This window comes from Rousettus aegyptiacus, unplaced genomic scaffold (genome assembly GCF_014176215.1).
Source record: "Rousettus aegyptiacus isolate mRouAeg1 unplaced genomic scaffold, mRouAeg1.p scaffold_m13_p_10, whole genome shotgun sequence".
NCBI lineage: Eukaryota > Metazoa > Chordata > Mammalia > Chiroptera > Pteropodidae > Rousettus > Rousettus aegyptiacus.
Window position 1 is genome coordinate 73,336,244 of NW_023416285.1, and position 22,131 is coordinate 73,358,374.

At 36.5% G+C, this 22,131-nt stretch overlaps 2 protein-coding genes across 15 annotated transcripts in view; one reads left to right on the forward strand and one right to left on the reverse strand.

Annotated features, from left to right (window-relative positions):
• Positions 1-19,699, reverse strand: part of N4BP2 (NEDD4 binding protein 2) — a 91,747-nt gene extending 72,048 nt beyond the window's left edge. For 9 of the 14 annotated variants that reach the window (XM_036228022.1, XM_016119985.2, XM_016119984.2 and 6 more), the window contains exons 1-2: positions 18,505-18,615; positions 11,539-11,593 (exon numbers count right to left, since the gene is read on the reverse strand). The gene's annotated coding sequence lies outside the window, so the exon portion shown is untranslated. Of the gene's footprint in view, positions 1-11,538; positions 11,594-18,504; positions 18,616-19,272 lie in introns of those variants that run through there. The other 5 variants (XM_016119987.2, XM_036228024.1, XM_036228023.1 and 2 more) reach the window with 2 other exon arrangements.
• LOC107497757 (60S ribosomal protein L12-like) lies at positions 12,566-16,245 on the forward strand. The gene is given in 3 exon segments (XM_036226565.1): positions 12,566-12,589; positions 15,699-15,820; positions 15,822-16,245. Coding segments are annotated over 3 exon segments (570 nt in total).
• Positions 19,700-22,131: the final 2,432 nt, after the last annotated feature.

Below are 22,131 nucleotides of genomic sequence, written 5' to 3' on the forward strand. Positions count from 1 at the left end.
AAAAAATAAGAAGAGACAACCGTGGTTCCATAGTGTAGCATTTAGTACATCTGCTTTACATGCAGAAGGTCCTGGGTTTGTGCCCAAGTGGCGCCACGGTCCATGGTCGACGGCCATGCCACCTTAAACAAGCCTGATGTCTGATCTTAGAAACTAAGCAGGGCCAGGCCTGGTTAGTATTTGGATGGGGGACCACCTAGGAAGACTAGGTGCTGTAGATATAAACAATAATAATAAATAAAATGAAATAATAATAAAGTAAGAGAATTTCTATAGCAAGACAGTAATGAACGTTCAGCATACATAGAGACAAAATAAGACAACAATGACTGAAAAATAGAAGGATTCAAAGATACAGATTCACAAAAAGGAATGGAGATAAGGCACTCATGTAAGGAAATGGGCAACTATGTATATATATAACTATTCTATACATATTCTTAATGGTAACCACACACCAAAGATTCAGAACCAAAGTATATAACATAAAACAAGAAGAACCAGAGCTAAAATTCACAAAAGCCAACCAAAATAAAGAAAACAGAAACATAAGGACAAGGAAGCAAAGCAAACACCGAGCTACCAGAATGCAAAAGATAAAATGGCTATAAGATCTCATATTCAATAATCACCCTACATGTAAATGGACTGAACTCACCAATAAAAACGCACAGAATTGCAGAATGGATCAGAAAACAAGACTCAACTATATGCTGCAATCAAGAGACACATCTCAGCTCCAAAGACAAACACACAAAGTGAAATGGTGGAAAATGGTATTTCAAGCAAATGGTATTCAGAGAAAAGTGACAGTAGAGGTACTAATATTGGATGAAATAGACTTCAAAATAAAAAAGGTAAAGATACTGAGCGACACTTCATAATGATAAAGGGAATCATGAACCAAGAAGACATAACAATTATTAATATCTATGCTCCCAATCTGGGAGCCCTGAAATATGTAAAGCAATTACTAACAGAACTAAAGGGAGAAACAGACAAAAACATTATCGTAGTGGGGGACCTAAATACCCCACTGTCGGATATGGACAGATCATCCAAACAGAAAATTAATAAAGAAATAATAGCCTTAAATGACCATTAGACCAACTGGACATAATTGACATTTACAGAGCCTTCCGTCCCCAAACAGCTGCTTATACATTCTCCTCTAGTGCACATGGAACAGTCTCAAGAATTGACCACATACTAGGACACAGAGATAACCTCAACAAATATAAGAGGGTTGAAATCATACCAACCATATTCCCTGATCATAAGGCTTTGAAACTAGAGATCAACTGCAAAAAGAAATCAGGAAGAACCACAAATACATGCAGATTAAACAACATGCTACTGAAGAATAACTGGATCACAGAAGAAATAAAAAGAGAGATCAAGAGATACCTAGAAACAAATGATAATGATAGTACAACATATCAAAACTTTTGGGACATGGCAAAAGTGGTCATAAGAGGAAAGTTCATATCATTACAGGCCTATCTCCAAAAACAAAAAGAAGCCCAAATAAACAATCTAATGCTTCATCTTAAAAGACTAGAAAAGGAAGAACAAATGAAGCCTAAAGTCAGTAGAAGAAAAGAAATAATCAAAATTAGGGCAGGAATAAATGAAATTTAAAACAACAAAAACAATAGAAAAAATAAATGCAACAAAGGGCTGGTATTTTGAGAAGGTTAATAACATTGACAAACCTCTGAATAGACACTAAAGAAAAAAGAGAAAGAACACAAACAAAATCAGAGACGAAAGAGGAAATTACAACAGAACTGCAGAAATACAAAGGGTCATACAAGAATACTATGAAAAAGTATATAATACCAAATTTAATAACCTAGAAGAAATGGACCAGTACTTAGAAAATTACAGTCATCAAAGACTGAATTAAGAAGAACTGGAAAATCTAAACAGACCAATTAGCAGTATGGAATTGAAACAATCATCAAACACCTACCAAAAAGTAAAAGTCCTGGACCAAATGGCTTCACCAGTGAAGACTATCAAACAATTAAAGAAGATTTAATACCTATTCTCCTCAAACTCTTCCAAAAAATCAAAGAGGAGGCAATACATCCCAACTCATTTTATGAGGCCGATATCACCCTGATACTAAATCCTGGTAAAGATAACACAAAAAAAGAAAACTACAGACCAATATCTCACATGAACACAGATGCAAAAATCCTAAATAAGATACTAGCAAACCGAATACAGCAACATAGTAAAAGGATTATGCACCACGATCAAGTGGGTTTCATTCCAGGAGCACAGGGATGGTTCAACATATGCAAATTAATTAATGTGATACACCACATAAACAAATTAAAAAATAAAAATCATATGATCATATCAATAGATGCAGAAAAAGCCTTCAACAAGATGCAGCATCCATTTTTGATTAAAACACTTTAAAAAAAAAAAAGGGTATAGAAGGAAAGTACCTCAACATAATAAAGGCCATATATGACAAATCCTCAGCTAATATACTGAAAGCTTTCCTCAAAGATCAGGAACTAGATAAGGATGCCTGCTCTCACCACTCTTATTCAGTACAGTATTGGAAGTCCTAGCTAGAGCAATCAGGCAGAAAAAGAAATAAAAGGTGTCCAAATTAGGATGAAATAGTTAAACTGTCACTTTTTGTAGATGACATTATTCTTTATATAGAAAACCCTAAAGATTCCACCAAAAAACTAGTAGAAACAATAAACAAATACAGTAAAGCTGCAGTACACAAAGCCAATGTACAAAAACCCACCATGTTCCTATATACTAACAATGAAGTTTCAGAAAAAGAAATAGAAAACAAATTTTTGCACTTACAACAAAAAGAATAAAGTACCTAGGAATAAAAAAAAAAGGATGTGAGGAACCACACACTGAAAACTAGAAGACATTAAAAGAAATTGAAGAAGACACAAAGAAAGGAAAGATATTCCATGTTTGTGGATTGGAAGAATCAACATAGTTAAAATGGCCATATTCTTCAAAGCAATACACAGATTTACTGCAATCCCCATCAAAATTCCAATGGCATTTTTTTAAAAAGTAGAAGGAAAAATCATCAGATTTGTATAGAATCATAAAAGACCCCAAATAGCCAACGCAATGCTGGGGGGGGGGGGGGAGAACAGGGCCAGAGGTATTGCACTCCCCGAATTCAAATTATACTACAGAACAGAAATAATCAAAACAGCATGATATTGGCTGAAAAACAAACACAGAAACCAATGGAATAGACTTGAGTACTCAGAATTAAACCTACATATATACAAGCAGATAGCATTCAACAAAGGAGTCAAAAATATACAATGGAGAAAAGAAAACGTCTTTAATAAATGGTACTGGAAAACCTGGAAAGCCACATGCAAAAGAATGAAACTAGACTGCTGTCACCATATGCCAAAAATTAACTCAAGATAGATCAAAGACCTGACTATAAAACATGAAACAATAAATTGTATAGAAGAAAACATGGGTACTAAACTCATGGACCTTGACATTAGAAAGGATTTTATGAATTTGACCTCAATGGCAAGGGAAGTTAAAGCAAAAATGAATGAGATTGCATCAAACTAAAAAGCTGCACAGTAAAAGGAACCATCAACAAAACAGAGGCAACCAACTGAATCAGAGAAGATACTTGCAAACACCACCTTTGATAAAGGGCTAATATCCAAAATATACAAAGAACTCATGTGACTCAATAACAACAAAAAAATCCAATTAAAAAATGGGCAGAGGACATGAACAGACGTTTCTTCTAAGACATACAAATGGCCAACAGACATATGAAAAGATGCTCTACTTCATTAGCTCTTAGGGAAATGTAAATCAAAACCATAATGAGATATAACATCACACCTGTTAGAATGGCTATTATCAACAAGGCAAGTAATAAGTGTTGAAGAGGTCGTGGGGAAAAAGGAACACTGCTAGCAAGAATGTGAACTGGTACAGCCACTATGGAATAAAGTACAGAGGGTCCTCAAAAAATTAAGAATAGAATTACCATATGACACAGCAATATCTCTTCTGGGTATCTACCCAAAAAATTTGAAAACATTTATCCGTAAAGATATAATGTAGCCCTGTGTTCATTATACCATTATTCATGGTGGCCAATACACAGAAACAACCAAAGTGTTCTTCGATAGGTGATTGGATAAAGATATGACACATATATACAATGGAGTATTACTCAGCCATAAGAAAAAATGAAATACTGCCATCTGTGACAACATGGATGGATCCTGAGATTATCATGCTAAGCGAAATGTTAGACAGTAAAAGTTGAGAACCATATGATTTCACTCATATGTAGATCTAAAACTAAAATCAACAAATGAACAAGACAAATTAAAACTTATAGATACAGACAACAGTTTAGTAGCTACCAGAGGGTAAGAGGGGAGAGGAAAAGGTAGATAAGGGTAAAGGGGGTCAAATACATGGTGACGAAGATTTGACTTTGGTTGGTGAACATACAATACAATATAAAGATGATGTATTATTGAACTATACACTTGAAACCTATATAATTTTATTAACCAGTGTTACCCCAATAAATGTAATTTTTTAAAAAGCTGAATCTTAAACTCTCTTTACTTCCTCCGGCTTACAAACTATATATCCATTCCACCCCCTTTTTCATTGTACCTACTATATGTTGGGTAGTTTGAATGTCTAGCCAATTATATAGTAAAGTGAAGAAACTCTTATGTATGAAAACATACATAGCTGATACTACCTCCCAATTACCAATTTTACTTTGTATATGCAGTTTATTTCAATCCCATTTATTAAGTGTTTGTGTTTAACTTTTATCACTTGATCTTATGTATCTTCCTTGTTCCATAGAGAGCCTTATTAATCAACCTGTTTGAACAAACTTGTATATAGCTTCTTCACACACACATATACCTGACCTAAATAGAGAGTATTCTAAAAAGATATGGGACATATGGATATGGTAAGGTTTGATATATCATAGAAAAATGTAAAAGGATAAAAGGACTGCTTCAAATGATTAACCTAAAAACAAATAATTAAGTTTTTATTAATAGATAAGGGTATAAGTTCTTTTAACCATTAAAAAAATTCAGGGTCACCAGAGTAGGGGGAAGGCAGGAAGGTAGATGGGACAAAGGGGTTCAAATATGTGGTGACAGAAATCTAACTACGGGAGATGAACACACAGTGTAAACATATATATGCCTTACTGTTGTTAAGTGTACAGCTGGAACTTATTGGATTTCATTAACCAATGTCACCATAAAAAAATTTTTTAAGTACTGAAGGTGAACATAAAATCTATAAATATAAATAATAGCAGAGGGAACACAAACTCTAACAGTGGTATTGCAATGGCCAGTACTGCCATTAAAGTAGATATACACTCCTTCGAAATAAACCTTTCTACTAAAAACTACATCATTAACACAACACTAAAAGAATTTCCTGTATCATTTTAAGGATATTATATGAATATATTATAATGACTAGTAATTTTAAATAACTTACCTTTATGGAAAAAATTCCAGAAAATAAATTTCTATAACAATCAAGAAAAAGTCTATTTAATACTCAATATCATCCATCTAGAAATAGGTCTAAGAAAACTGATTCTAACAATAAAATATACTAATACCATCAAAAAAGAAACAAAAACAAAAACAAAATCTCTTTATAAGGAATACATAGGGAAGTTATGAGACCCAAACATGGCATGATCCCAGACAAGAACAGAAAACATCTCCCTCATAAATAAATGCTACCAAAAATCAAAACAATCCATCTTTACTGGAAATTAAGTTATTTACAAGATAATTTTAAGTGTACTGCTATGATAAGGGTAAGGCAGATACTAGACCTCATCAAAGTACAAAGGGGATGTCATTAAAAAGACAGTATTTATAGAAAATGGAACCAAATTAAGGTAATCAATAATCTGACATAGACCTAAGAACTATTGTAATAGATAACTGAAGACATCTAAAATATTTTAGATAAGAGCATGATTAAATAAAGTATAGCAAAATCACCCTCTGGAATACAATGGAGCTATTAAAAGTTTAAGGTAGAATGTAGAAAAGAGATGTATATAAAAACCAGAAAGATCTCTGAGACATATTTTTAAGCGATAAAGCCAGTTGATAAACAATGTGCAGCTTTAGCCAAAGAAAGGCAGGAAAGGGTATTTCTCTATTATTATTCAACACTTTCTATAATCCTTCATTACTTACTACCAGTATTAGTCTTGCTTAGTTACTTTAGAACCTCACATCATTGGTTTTACTGACATATTCATCTGTATGAGCTTATTTGCCCAATTAGCCATATTCCTTGAGGACATGGATTATGACATGTACTCCGATCTGGCACTTAGTCAGAGTCCCATACATAATAGGTGCATAAATAATATTTGTGGATGGCTAACAATGTATAAAATATGAAGGAGCAAGAAGGGACATTTTAGGAGCACAGAAACTAAAACATGTATTAAATAGAGAAACTAGGACCACAATACAGTTCTTTAGACTTCTTGAATCAAACACGTTTAACACAACCATAAGCTCTTTGAGAAATTCTAGTAACAAAATCTGTAATTATATTTTCCTTCTCACAAGAGATATTTTAATCATTCAATTATGTAAATAAAAGTTTGAAAACTTGTGTCTAAAATATTCATTCTCTATGACTAATAAAACTTACTGTCTGGATATTATCAATGTGCTCATTAAGGCCACAGCTGATACGTGCAAACTCGACAGCTCTTCCTATTTTCCAACCTACTGTCTTCTTACTATAAAAAATATACATATGTAATATATATAAAGGGTTTATAGCAAACCATAATCTTAAATGAATCAAAGTCAAATATATATGATATTTATAAAATAATTACATATGGTATTTCAAAGAGAAAGCCACACAAGTAAACAAGACCAACCTCATTTGCCATCATTAGAGGTGATTATTACACTCTGGTAATGGTTATTTAAAAGGAAAGAACTAAGGATTTATTCTGCCTTTTAAGTAGACATTATTTCAAGGTAACAAAATAGCCCTAGTTAATGAGGAAAACCTCTTTATAGAAGAAAACTATGTAAAAGGAATGTAAAAGGAACAATAAAATCCAAAACTAATTACTATTTTATAACCCATAACTACAGAGTTAATCAAGAATCACCAATAGTCATCAATGAAGTCTAAAGTCATTAGATGAGGCTTTTGGTCAAGAAGGTGGAGTAGGTAACTGCTATGCTTGCCTCCTCTCACAACCACATTGAAATTACAACTAAACTATACAACAGCCATCACTGGGAGCTGCTTGAAGTCTAGCTAAACAGAAGTCCTACAACTGAAGACACACAGAAGAGGCCTCCAGACTGAAAATTTTTAAAAATTATAAAACTTTAAAAATAAAGTTATTAGGTGAAAGGTACCAGATTTACCTGGTACCAAAATACCATGTCGCTGATTACTTGTAAAATGCAAAATAAGGAAAACATAACTGTACAATAAAATGATATGATTGTCACCACCAACTTATCCTGGTGATCAAACAGTGTCAAAATAGTTGTATGCTTCTTAATGTAAAACAATATAAATACAGAGCATTACTAACTGAAGTACTCTTCCAAAAATGTTTAACCTGAATCTGAAACACCGCAAGCTCTAATTCCCAGTTTACGGGAAATATAGGAGATTGAGGAAAAAGTTATACTACACCATGAGAAAATTATTAGCAATATAAAATGTCAAACATTCTCAATAGAGCTAAAAACATATTCACGGGACAGGGGAAGAAGGGTGGTAAAGGGGTAATAAAAAAGACTTAAGAGATAACAACCAAATGCAATGGGGTAGCTCTTGACTGGAATTTAGTGTTTAATTTAAACACACACACACACACACACACACACACGCACACACACACACACACAGCAATAAAAGACAGTTTTGAAACAACTGGAGAAATCTGAATATGATACGAATATTACATATTAGGGAATTATTCATAATTTTGAGAGGAATGATAGTTTTGTAGTTACATAGGAGACTATCCTTTCTCTGGAAGATACAGGTTCAAGATAATGTTTTCTTACAATTTTTTTCAAAGAGCAAATTTCAAGCTAAAGCCTTCAATGAAATTTATCGTTCTAAAATATATGCATTTATAACACAAATGTACAATACTCAAATAGAAAAAAAAACAAAAAAAATCTATTTGTCATCACTAACTTACTTTTAGATATTATAGGAAAATTAAACATATATACATATAAAGCAAATGAAGCAAAATTATTCATAATTATTGTATCTAGGAGGTGGGTATACATGAGTTCAATGTACTACTTTGCTTTTCTATATGTCTAAGTATTTTGCTGATAAAAGTTTTTTAAATTTTCCATGCTTCAAGTAAACTGGTTTGTTTACTTCTACAAAGTTAAAAATCTTTTTAAATTCCAACCCTTAATTTGACATTTCAAATCCAAATATGCCAGGTTTTCATAAAACAGAGCACATTCCATATTTTGGAGGTTATATTTAGTTATCTATCCATATACTCTGAGAAGAAAAAAAAAAATCAATCAAACTTACTCTAAGTAAAAAGAAGAAAATGAAAGAAAAAATCTTAAAGGATAAAAAATGAGAGGACCCCAAATAGCCAAAAACAACCTTGAGAAAGAACAACAAAACTGGAGGCTTCACATATCCTGATTTCCAAATATATTACAAAGCTACAGTAATCAAAACAGTGTGTTACTAGCATAATGACAAACATAAGACCAATGGAATATAGTATAGAGTCCAGAAATAAACCCTCACACATATGATCAAATAATCTTTGACAAGGGTGCCAAGACTAAACAATGGTGAGGAAATAGTCTTTTCAACAAATGGTGCTGAAGAAACTGGATATCCACATGCAAAAAGTGAAGTTGGGCCCTTACTTTATACCACATACAAAAATTAACTCAAAGTTGGTTTAAGACCTGAAACTATAAAACTCTTAAAAGAAAACAAGGAGAAAACTTCACAATATTGGATTTGGCTATAATTTCTTAGTTATGGCACCAAAAGCACAGGGAAAAAAAGCAAAAATAAAAAAATAGGACTAAATCAAACAATAACTTCTGTGCAACAAAGGAAACAACAGAATGAAAAGGCAACCTACAAAATGGGAGAAAATATTTGCAAATCATATCTGATATTAGGCTAATATCCAGAACATACAAAGAACTACAACTCAACAACAAAAAATAATTCATTTTTTTAATTGGGCAAAGAAAACGAATAGCTCTTTCTCCAAAGACAATATACAAATGGCCACCAAGCATATGAGATGCTCAACGTAACTAATTAGCAAGAAATGCAGACCAAAATCATGAGATGTCACCTCTCACCCTTTAGAATGGCCACTGTCAAAAAGACGAAAAGTGTTGGTGAGGATACACAGGAACTGGAACCCTTGTGCACTACTGGTGGGAACGTAAAATGGTGTAACCGCTATGGAAAACAGTACGGAGGTTCCTCAAAAAATTAAAAATAGAATGTGATCCAGTAATCTTACTTTTGGGCATATAGCCAAAAGAATTTAAAAACAGGATCTCAAGGTATTTATTTGCACAACCATATTCGTTGCAACATTATTCACAATATCCAAGAGGTGGAAGTAACCAAAATGTCCATGTTCATCAGAAGAATGAATAAAAATGTGATGTGTTCTCTTTCCCTTCCCTTCTCCCTCCTACTCTCCCTCCACACACACATGGGAATACTATGCAGCCTTAAAAAAATAAGGAATTCCTGTCATATGCTACAACACAGATGAACCATGAGAACATTATGCTAAGCGAAATAAACCAGTCACATAAAAACAAATACTGTATGATTCCACTTATATGAGGAGTTAAAGTAGTCAAACTCTTAGAAACAGACAGCAGAATGATGACTGCCAGGAACTAGAAGGGAGAGAGAAAGAGGAGTTGTTCAATGGGTCTAGAGTTTCAGTTTTACAAGATGTAGAAGTTCTACAGATTTGTTGTTTTAACAATGTACACATACAGTTAACACCAATATACTGTTTACTTAAAAATTACTAATATGGTAAATTTTATGTTTGCCACAATTTTAAAAACTATAAAGGGTTTAACTACAAAGAAAAAAAATTAGAGAAGGTTGTTTAGCAGGGAAAGAAAATGTTCACTTAAAGGAAATGGAGTCAGCAGTAGAATAGAAGAGAAAATCATAGATAAAAATCCTGAGAAATGAATAAAATTAAATTACAACTATACAATCAATTTTCAACTCTGGGTCCCCTGATACAACAAATTCACTGTATCTTTATAGCTCAAGAAACAATGTGCAAAATACTATTATTAAGTACTCTGTACTCCCCAATATGACTAACAGTACATATACCATATATCACCTACTAAAATCATCCTTTCCTACCAACCACCACTCACCAAAAAGCTTCTAATCTATTTCCTTCCTATCTTTAAAAATTCTTAAATAAATAAACGAACAAATAAATAAAGTTCCAATAGACAATTCCCGTACTAGAAAAACTGTTCAGAAATTTTATTTTCTCAATCCACCCATAATTAATGATTGGAGGAATTTTTAATTCAGACTAACCAAATTCCTAGTATTTCCTATACAGTTTCAGTTTCTTAAATTTAAGCAGTTTACATTGCTTTTTCAACTTCTCACTTTCTGTTGACTTTTGTCCCAATGTAACCTGCCCTCTTCATCTACTAGTTTTTATCTGGCTGTCCCTTCCCAGTCTCCTTTATTGATTTTTTTCTTCTCCTTACTCTTTCAATAATGTCATTGCTCCCTTGGTTCTGTCCCCAACCTTTCCACCATCTTTTTCTAGGTCCATCCAAATACATGGCTTCAATATCGCTGTGACTCCAGCCAAGAATTCTCTCCCAAACTCCAATACAGTTAACTCCCAGACAAACATATCTGCTTGGATACTACATAGACACTTCAAGCCTGAGAAGTCCATCTTAAAATCCTTAAAAGACTCTACAGCTTTCAAGATCAAGTTCCAATTCATTAGCAAAGCATTCAAGAACTTCTGTAATCTGGCCCCTTACCTATCCCTAGTCTCCTCTTCCTGTACTTTCCCTTGGACTCTCTACTCCTCCTTTATGTAATTATTTGTTTACCACACAAAATAAGTCATTTCACATTTCTGCGCCTGACACATGTTCTACCCAAAGTTCTTCTACCGCCCCACCCAACCCATATTTTCTTGGCTCAATTAACTTTCCTTCATAAAAATTTTCCACTATCTCAAAGTCTGACTTAGACACAGCTCCCAATGTACCCTAGATATATCTCTATCTTAGCACTTTTGTATTTATTTGTTTAGACTACTAGCCTATAAGCATAAGCATCTTGTAGATGTCTTATTTAACAAGAGCTCAATAAATACTTGTTATATGCCAGCACAAAAGAAAAAGCCAATTCAGTTCTTTAAAATATTGGACTTACCACTTCAGTACATGGAATTTTCAGGTCCAGATATACTTTCCCACAAATAAAGTACCTAGGAAAATAATTTTATAATCAGAAGGGTGATTAAGAATTATAATAAATATTCTTTATGTCTGCCCACAAGTTCTTCTCCTTCTTCTTTATTCTACTAGGGGTCTGTTTTCTGCTAACAGATCCCTGGCCATATACATGAGCATATCACGTGACCTAGGCTGAACTAAACATAGTGCCTCATCCCCTCTGCTGTAGGAATTGATTAAAGGATGGGCATCTGACCAGATCTTTCCAGGAACCAGGTCCCCACCATGTAAAGGACATCCATAGTAGGAAAAATGATGCCAGTATGCACAGACTAAGTATAGGAAGGAACTCTGGGCAAGTTTCCACCTTAACTCCTTATGGCCATATCTACCCATATGATTTCTGTTATATGGTTATTTAACCAGTAACTTTCTCCTCCATATGCTATTTCAAACTGTATCTCTGTTACTTGCAATCCAACAAATCCTAATAGAGAATCTGAATAGATGAAAATTATATGTCAAAAGATATATTTAATTGAAGATGTAAAAGGGTGTACCCAGTATGCCTTTCCCGATTTATAAAACTTTCTTTCCTTTTCCTACTAGGTAAACCCCAAACTTACTATTTAATTCCTTTTTTAATATAACTGCAAATCACATCATTTTTTAAGATAGCCAATTCATCTTTCATTTCACCTTAACATGTACATGGTAAGATGATAAATAAGCAAGCAACTACAACGTAAGAGAATGTAGGGAAATATCTGGAAGGCATGAGTAACCAACCCTTGAGGTATCAAAGAGGGTTTCCCCATAGAGGTATAACCTAAACTGAGACGAGAAAAACAAGTATGAGTTAACAAAACCAAAGGGAGGGAAACAGGAAACACATTTCAGATATAGTGAAGCTTCTGTACTGAGGCCTAGATTTAACTAACTTGGCATCTTAAGGAAGAAATGCAAGTAACTGAATATGACTAGTGCACTGAGGTGAAGGGAAAATGACAAAGGATGAAGCTGAAGAGGTAAAAAGAAGCCATTTCATGAAAATCATGAAAGCCAAGTGAAGTTCAGACATTTCCTGAAAGCAATTAAAAGCCACAAAAAAAGTTTTTGGTAGGGGAGTTACATGCTCAAATGTGTTACTCTGGCTACAGTGGGAAAACTGAATGTCCAATCCAAGACTGGAAGGAGGATAACTACTTAGGAGGCTACTGCAGCCATTCCGGTGAGAGATGATGCTAACCATGGAGTAGAATGGTTGTCTTGGAGATGAAGAAAAGGCAGAGATTCCAGAGATGCGAAGGAGAAAGAATCCAACAGGGTTCAATGATCAACCAGAATATGAAAGGAAATGTTTCTGCTAAGTTATTAGCAGTGTCTACTATTCACTGAATTCTTACCACACGTGTGCCGTATCTCATTTAATCTTCCCACAGAAAGATGACAGAAAATAGGTAGTTTGTTTCAGATTTTTAGTTTAAGGATGGGAGAAGGAAAGTTGATAACTAGTTTCAGATACACTGAGTTTGTGGTGTGTGTGTGGAAGTATACAAATGGACATGTCATGAACATAAATGATATATGTCCACCTATAAGAAATGGCTTTTGGTTGGAGATTATAGAATTAACAGCCTATAGACAGAAATATATTTAAAAGTAAAATCTCCTTTATTCACACCAATATTTATTTAATACCTACATACCTAGTGTTGGGACCAGTGTTGGGCAAAGGGAAAAAAAATGAGTTAAGATTCAATGAAGCTCACAGTTACTAGAGGGAGGAGGTAGCTCAATATAGTCTAGGGGTTCATAAAGAGCCACCTCAAAATGTGCTCATGCAGTATTGTGGATTATTTTGAGCTAAAGGCAACTGAGACACTATGGACTCAAGAGAAACTTCTGCCCCGTATCCCTTAACTACTATGAATTTGAAGTAGCGGCCTTGTCCATGATAAGAGGTTATCAAAAATAACCTCTTATGACCTATATATATGGCAGGGCAAACTACTAATTACTGAACATCTGTTCTTATCATCTTGAAATAATACTCTGAAACTCCAAGGTGCCTTATCTCATCCTTAACTCAGAATGTCATATATACCTCATTTTCCCTTTTTATATTTCAACCTCTCATGTATAACTCTCATGTATGTGGAGTTCCCCTGCACATGAAATTAAATTTTATTTTCTCTTGTCAATCTCCCTCATGTCTATTCGATCGTTCAAGCAGCCAAAAGAACTACAGGAAGGAATGGGGGGAATTTTTCCCTTTCCCACAATAAACAATAAGTGCATAATGAAAATACATTGAAGGTTTAGAAGTAATACAAAGAGTGATATTTCTCCTAGGGAAAGGAATACTAATTAATATCACCTAAATTTTGAAATAGGTTAGCAGACAGTTTAGGGGGAGGAAGACAGGGAAAACAGTGAAGACACTCCAGACAAAAGAAACAATAAGTTCAAGGGCAGAAAGAATTTTAAAAAATAGATGCCTTGCTTCAGACAGAAAATTTAACTATTACTCATGTCAGTCTCCCAAACTAATTCTTAAATTAATGAAGAACATATAAAAATGTTTAAAAAAATAACGGGAAATTCGCCCTACTATTAGAGCATATTATGAAAGTAACAGTAAAATTAAATGGTACAGCTACAAAAAGCCAATAAAAGATGGAAGAACTATTATGAAAAGATAAGAGTCCAGAAAGAGTGCCAACTATATCTCAATATTTGTATGTAACAAGCTAGGCTTTCTTAAAACAAGAAGGTAAGAGAATTTATTAATAGTGTTAAAATGACAACATTCATTTGTAAAACAGTTAAGGTAGCATCATATTTTATACTAAAATAAATTCTGATTAAAGAGTTCGTTTTTAAAATATTAGAAAAAACTGATTATCACATCTATAAAACAATGAAATTTCTTAATTTGGATGTATGAAGCAATGATAATGGAAAAAAATGATAGATTCACATATGAACATTTTAAACTCCTGACAACTAAAAGTAACCAAAAACTAGAACAGTAAATTAGAGGAAAATACTTTCAAGAAGAAACCATAACCATATGTTTAGGCCTTGCTCAAAGCTTTAAGAAAAAGTTAGACCCAATAGATAATTAAAGGGTATGAACAGACAATCCATATTTAGAAAAATAGTGCTCACCATCAGTCTAGTAAAGTTTAGTGAAATTCACATACCCAGAGCCAGTGCTCAGGCAAGTGCAACGTGTTTGTTCTTTGATTCAGTAATTCCACTAACAGTCACAAAAACCTACCTAGCTTAACCAGTTTATTCCCCATGGAAATTAATAAAATGCTCTTCTAATTTCTGAAGTTATGTGAGTCTGAATAGCACAAATTGATTAACCTCAATCTAGAAATCCAGAAATCTAATCAATGCTGAGGTTCTCCCAACAGTCTGCCAACTTTCCATCTAGGCACACATTAAAGACTTTAGTACAGTGGCTAGGAAGGTACTTAAAAGTAAATTCAAAATTCAGAGTAATTCTAAATTAAAATTCAGAGTAATATTAAAATCTGTATGACTTTATATAAGCAAATTGAAATACTAAGCAGGTGACAAACCAATACAGTAGTCCCCCCCTTATTCTGAAGGGAATACATTCCAAAACCCCAATGGATGTCTGACACTGCAAATAGTACCAAATCCTATATATAGCATGTTTTTCCTATATGTACATACCTATGACAAAGTTTAATTTATAAATTAAGCACAGATTAATAATACGGAATTATAACAATATACTGTGATAAAAGATACGTGAATATCTTATTATACTGTACTCGTTTTTCTTGTGAGGTGAAATGATACAATGCCTACATGATGAAATGAAGTGAAGTATTCAGAAAGGTATGCAATTTAAAACTTATAAATTGTTTATTTCTGGAATTTTCCATTTAATATTTTTGGACCATAGTTGACCATGGGTAACTGAAAACGGAGAAACTGAAGCTTCAGATAAGGGGGACTACTGTACAGATATATAAAAGGTAGACATTTTATTACTATGAGAGTGACAGTGATAAAGATGTTAATGACATCTGGCATACTCACTGCCTCACATAACAAATTTTTTTTTTAATTAATTTTTTTTCTTTTTTTCAGTTTTTGGCTGGCAGGAAGCCACGGTGTAACTTTCTTCCATCATCCGAAATCCAAGTTCACCCAACACTAGCTGCCTCCACCACGCCACTGAAGTTTGACCTGAGGTGCACCAGTAGGAGAGTCAGCCTACATCTGCCATGCCCCCAAGATCAGCCCCCTAGTCCTGTCTCCAAAAAATCATGGTGATGACATTGCCAGAGCAACTGGTGATTGGAAGGTTCTGAGGATTACAGTGAAACTGACAATTCAAAGCAAACAGGCCCAGATTGAGATAGTACCTTCTGCCTCTGCCTTGATCATCAAAGCCCTCAAAGAATCGCCGAAAGACAAACAAAAAAACATTAAGCACAGTGGAAATATCAGTTTTGATGAGACTGTCAACCCTGCCAAACAGATGCAGCACCAATCTTTAGCGAGAAAACTCTCTGGAACCATTAAAGAGATCTTAGAGACTGCCCAGTCTATTGGCTGCAATGTTGATGGCTGTCACCCTTATGACATCATAGATGACATCAACAGTAATGCAGTGGAATGCCCAGCTAGTTAAGAACTACCAAGGAAAATATTTCAATTAAAGATCAAATGATGGGTGGCTCCATAGTGTAGTGGTTAGCACGTCAGCTTTTACGCGAAGGTCCTGGGTTCGCACCCCAGGTGGAGCCACATGGTCCCGGTGCACCAGGCCCCTGGTGCACACTGCAAGGGTGTAGAAGGAGATGCTCCGCCTTCAGAGATCCAGTTCTTAAGGGGAAACCACAACATCCATAGGTCAGGGGTGGAAGTGGGGGAGGGGGATTAAGGAGGAAGGGGGGAATCAAATAACTACAAAAGAAAATTAAAAAGTTCAACCTTTTTAATTCTTAATATAAACTCCTTCTAAAGGCATTTAATGATGATCTGTTAAGATTCGATGCTTGACCTCACAAACTGAGATTCTTCCCATGACACTAAGTTTGCAGATAAAAAGCTGAAGGAAAGAAAAGCAAAGATGGTAGCTATTTTTTAAAATTCACACTGGCTGTTAAATGGTTACTGCTTTGCTTATCAAAAGACATGCAAAACCATAATCATGAAAACAGGTTTTAAAACAAGAAAAATCCCGTTAAAAAATGCACCTGCACTAAAAAAAAAAAAAATTTAGCCTCTATTATGTACAAGATACTATGCCTACTTTAATAAAAAAAAAAAAAAATTATCATAAACCCACTTTTTCTACAAAGTCCAGTACTCCCATCCAGTTTACCCTTTCTCAAAACTACTAAAGTCACCACGTACACAAATTGACATTCACAAATACTATATGCTGATTCGTACTGGAGTTTGTTTTATACTTTAGTCTATTTTTCATGAACTAAAGTGCAGCCTCCTTGTAGAAAAGCAGCCATTACTTTCCTAGTCTTCCCAACATTGCAGCCCCCCATCCTAGCACAACCACTTAAATAATAAAAGGCTCTGGCATAAGAACTAAAAATTGATTTAATTTCTGATCAAGAAAAGGAAATTGAACAATGCTGATTATCAAAACACAAAACACATGATGTTTACATTTCAAGCATGTAAGGGTTCTTTCACTAAAACTGAAGGAGTTAAAACGAGTTACAAAAGAGTTTGGTGTTTGCGAAAAAAACAATTAAATAAAAACGAGAACGAAAAGGCTGATGCTGGGATGAAAAAATAACATTAAAAAAAAAAAGTGGGAGAAGAGAAACAGCTGCAAATCAATGGTTTGTGAGAGGCCAGGTTGATTGATCTCTATGATTTTCTTCTCTGAACTCAACCACCCTCCGCCTTCTCTGAGTTAACCAGTCTCCAGGCCAGACTCGCTTCTTGATTGGCTTAAAGATGTGGAGTAGGAAAACCAGCCAATCTTGCCTTTAAGTCAGAACTGTGCTATGGAGACATTATAGCCGCTGCATGGAGAGAATGTGTACAAACCTGTCGGTGCCACGAATCTCAGACCCCAGTTTTAAAGATTGTTGCCGAAAGGAAAATCTTTTAAAGACAACACTGAGCTAGACCTGGCATCTACACTTTTTAAAAAATTACTCTTTCGGGAGTGGGGCGGGGGACTGTTTTAACCAAAAAGGCCTAAGGAATAAGCTGCTTCCGCTGATGACTCACTCCATGGAAAACGGATTTCCAAAAAGACATTTCGGAGAGGATCCAGATGACAGCACGGTTCAAGGAGGGTCTCAGTGAGGACCTAAGTTGCGATGGAGTAGGAAGATGGGGATCAGGGTCGAAGAGGCACAAATATCAGGGACTGATAATGTCTCCCCGCAGTAGCCAAAATCAGAACGTGTCTGGAGTAAAAGGCTGTTTGGATTTGAAGGAGTAAGTAAATGGCTTTGCTAGGAGTACGTGCTCGGAAGGGTGGGCCAAAGTTCCAAAAAGGCGCTGCCAGGGAAACACCGAAGACGCTCCGACCCGAGCGAGGTGAAGCCCCAGCCGAAACCCACCGAGAAAAAAAAGCCCCAAGGCGCAAGAGGGGCGTGTCTGGGACCCGGAAGCCTGCCAGGAACCGGGAGGCCGAGGAAGCGGCCGTGGCCGCGGGCTGCGCTCCAGGGCCCTCCTCTCGCCGACGCCTCACTTCCCTTCCGTCCAGGCTGCACGGGCCGGGCTGGAGGCCTGCGCCGGTCCCGCCAACCCCGTCGGCCCCGTCGGCCCCCGTTTGGAATTTTCGATTTCAGTGGGAGGCCGCCCGCTACTGCATAGGCTTTGGATTTCCACTCCGCGCCCTGGGATCCCGTCCCTCCAGGGCCCTCACCCCGGATCCACCGTCCTGCTTCCCACCCGCCGCCTTTACCTGCTCTTGGCGTCGACGCCGGGGCTGTGTCGTCGAGTGCGCAACTCAGAGCCGCGGGTCTGCACCCCTTTCCCGCAGCCACTGCACTCTCTCGAGCAGCGCTCGGCCCGCGAACAGCAGCGGTCGCGGGATTGGCGGGGCGGGGGAGGGTCTCTTGACTAGCGCCCAGCGGGGAGACACTGCCGCTCTCCGTCCAGCTGTAGAAAAGCAGCTTCTCAGCTGACGGCCGCGAGAGGGCGGGTGGGCGGCCGAATGGGGAGGGGTCTCGCGGAGTACGGAAAGGCTGCCACGTCGGCCAGGTGGGTCGCCGCCCTCCGCCTCCCCCATCCCAGCTAGCTACCCCTACCCCGCCCGCGACCTCTGGTTCGTCCCCTGGATCCGCCATGGCGCGTTCGCCCGCCCAGCCGGGCCACTATGGCGACCCGGGCCCACGGGCGCTCCTGCTTCTCACGCGCTCTCAGGAGATAAGAGTCCCGGCTTGGTGGGCCCTGCCGCACCAGACCCGTTCCCTCCTCCCACCAAAATAGGCCCGCGGGAAAGCCATACGAGTTTCCCCCTTTCCTTGTCAGGGAGGTGTCACATGGAGGGCCAAGCGCTTTTCACTGCGTCGGGTTTTCGGTGAGGCGGTAGCCGTTTTGCGCTGGTGAATGAGGCAAAAAGGGCCCGAAATTTTGCCTAAATAAAAGGCGCGGTGAACCAAAGCTGTTTCTAAACCTCCTCATTCTCTCCCAACCCCTTCCCCCCTCAAAGAAAAAAAAAAAGTCGTACTCGCAGGTCGAGGCGGGCTAGCCAGCGCGCAGTCCAGGCTACAAGTTGGGAGGGACCGCGGGCCAAAGCACGTTGCCTAACCTGGCTGTTAACTCCGGCCTCCGCGGCACCGGCGCGCATGCGACCCCCGCCTCTGCGCACGCGGCGACACCCGCGGGAGGTTTCCGGGCGCGCGGCCCTTGGCCCCTCTGCGCGCTCGGGTGGTAGACACCGCGCGGCCTTCTCCGAGCGGGTAGACAAAGAGACGGCCGCTGCGGCAGGGTGGGAGAATGTCAGGTTGCTACCGGCGATGACTACATGCGGTCTGAACACGCTGGCGGAAGCACAAAAACGTGTGCGTGTTTGCATGTAGAAGAGCAGGCAGTGACCTTTGTCCCCCTTAGACCTTCAATTTTCAGGTGGCGTGGAAAACAAGGATGTTTTCTTCCTTCTAGCGATAGCTGACCTATTAGCCTGTCCGCCAGCCCTGCTCCATTTTTTACTTTGCTTTCCTTGGTTTGTTTCTTCTGTGTTCTGACGTGAAATGTTCAGTTTTTTCAAACAGATTTTTCACCCTTGCTTTCTGGTGGTAGCGGCGGCGGCAGTGGTGGATTTATTTTTTCCTCTATTTCTCCCCCCGCCCCTTTGCAATTACTTTTTATTTCACCTTCAGTGTTTTTAAAAGAAAGAAAATAGCCTCCTGACAAAGTATTCCTTTGCATCACAGAGACAGACTAGATGTTAATTTTATTATTGTAATTTCTTTAAACAGTGGAAATTTGGATAAATTGCAGATGCATATTTTACCTTCATTTAGGTCTAATTGAAACATCTCACACAGTGAAAAATTCTAGTGTTTGTTTTGGAAACCAGGAAAATTTAAACAGGGACCTCGGGATGGTAAATTTTCTTATGAAACCTACCACACAGAAAAAGTCAAAGGAAAGGGGTTTTGCCTTTTGTACAATTTTTTTTTTGGGGGGGGGGAGCGGCAGTATTTTTTAAGATCCCGAGTCCCGATGTTAAGAAATTACAATGCAAACACCTTTATTAATAATTTTATTAATTTTAAAACAGCAAAAGCTTTAATAAAGTACCCAGAATCTCAAGATATAAATAGCTAGTGCTGAGAACCTAATGTTAACTCTGCCTCTGAACAGCCATTAAAAGAAACTAATAGTGTGATTTATGCCACTTTCGAAATGAAAGAACCTGTCAAAGGTTCAGAAATAGCCAAATGAATTATTGAAGTAGTAATTAATAAAAAGTTATTAAACACACACTAAAAAGGCAGGTTGCAAACCAGGAGCACTCAAGCCAAAATTGGAATGAGGCTCTGGGATATATTGTTATAAAGCAGCTTGTGTAAGTGAGACAGCATTAAAAAAAAAAAAAAAAAAAAAAAAAAGGTTTATTCTCCACAATGATTGTTTTCAATATTAGAATTTTCAGTGTCTACCTCATATCAACCCTGGGAAACAGTTCCAGTTTGTCAGAATTTCCAGAGGCATAGGCAAGAAATAACGAGGTCAAGTTAGCTAAATTAAACTTTATCTTATGAATAAATTGATTCTGGCTGCTCAGGGAACTTGCAAATTTGACTTTACTTGTGATTTTAATAAGCTCTAGAAATTATTTTAAATATCTAGTAAATTAATGTTAATTTTTTTCACATGAAATATGTTCACCATGATCATAAAAACAGGCATTTAAAATCTTGATTTTCCTTTGAACATTGTTAATGGATTCATCACATCGTAAGTCTGAACGATAAGAAGTAAAGTGTTCTTAATGTTGGAAAATATATTTCAAGCCACCAGGACATCATCTAGACTGAATATTTTTTTGAGTTTGCTCACTACACCAATAAAAGGAAAACATCAATACTATAAAGTTCTAAAAGACTGATTTAAAGGAAGAACAAAGCAATCTTTACACAATATTCACAATGCCATCCTGCCTTTTAAAATATTTATCAAGATTTCCTCCTTCCTTAATTGGTTTAAATTCTAAGTCAACGGGAAAAGTACAACACATCTTTCAAAGTACAACACATCAACATTAGGTTGAAACATTAGATAAATGGATTGTTTATCATCCTCAATCTCATTCAAGACCATGTATCTCAATTGTAAAGAAGAAATTTAAGAATCTTTGGATTATTGGGTATCTTTTTGTACCTTAAATACCAAGGTGCTATCCCAATCACATTATACTCTGTAATCTTCCAATTGATTATGTTACAATTAGTATAATATTTAATTCTCTAAAATGCCAGAATAGTGAAGAATGGCGAAATGCGTAATAGTTAACCCTTTGAATAAAGATAAAACCTGGCATTTCTTTAGGTGAACAGCTGATCTTTAAGGAAATAATAAAGTTTATGTTTTGGAAAATGTCTTGGATTTTTGTAAATAAAATGACCAATGCATTATAAATAAATCTATATTCGTGTGAAGCCATCTTTGGTCTATGTAACGTCTAAATTCTAAATTGCTTGTCTGTGTTTAGAACATAAACATGATTTCCTCCCAATCAAAAACAGTCTATGCCACCTTTGCATTCTTATATTTTGATTTTGACTTGGAATATTCTGTTTATTTATAATTATTTATTAATCTCCCTGGATATTTGCTGAGTGAAAGAATGAGTAAGCATTACTCTATGACTAAGCATATGGCAAATCAAAAGCAAATCTGTCTCGAGATTTTTTTCTTTTCCTTATAATATCTGATAAGCATTTGTTTTCATTCCCAATTAAACTTAAATAGCATTGTGCAAGAACTTTACCAAAAGAAAATAGGACTAGCATATGCTGAAACTCCTGTGTTTTTCAATGTTAAATCTGGTAGAAACTGGATAGTGGGTGATATTGTTATC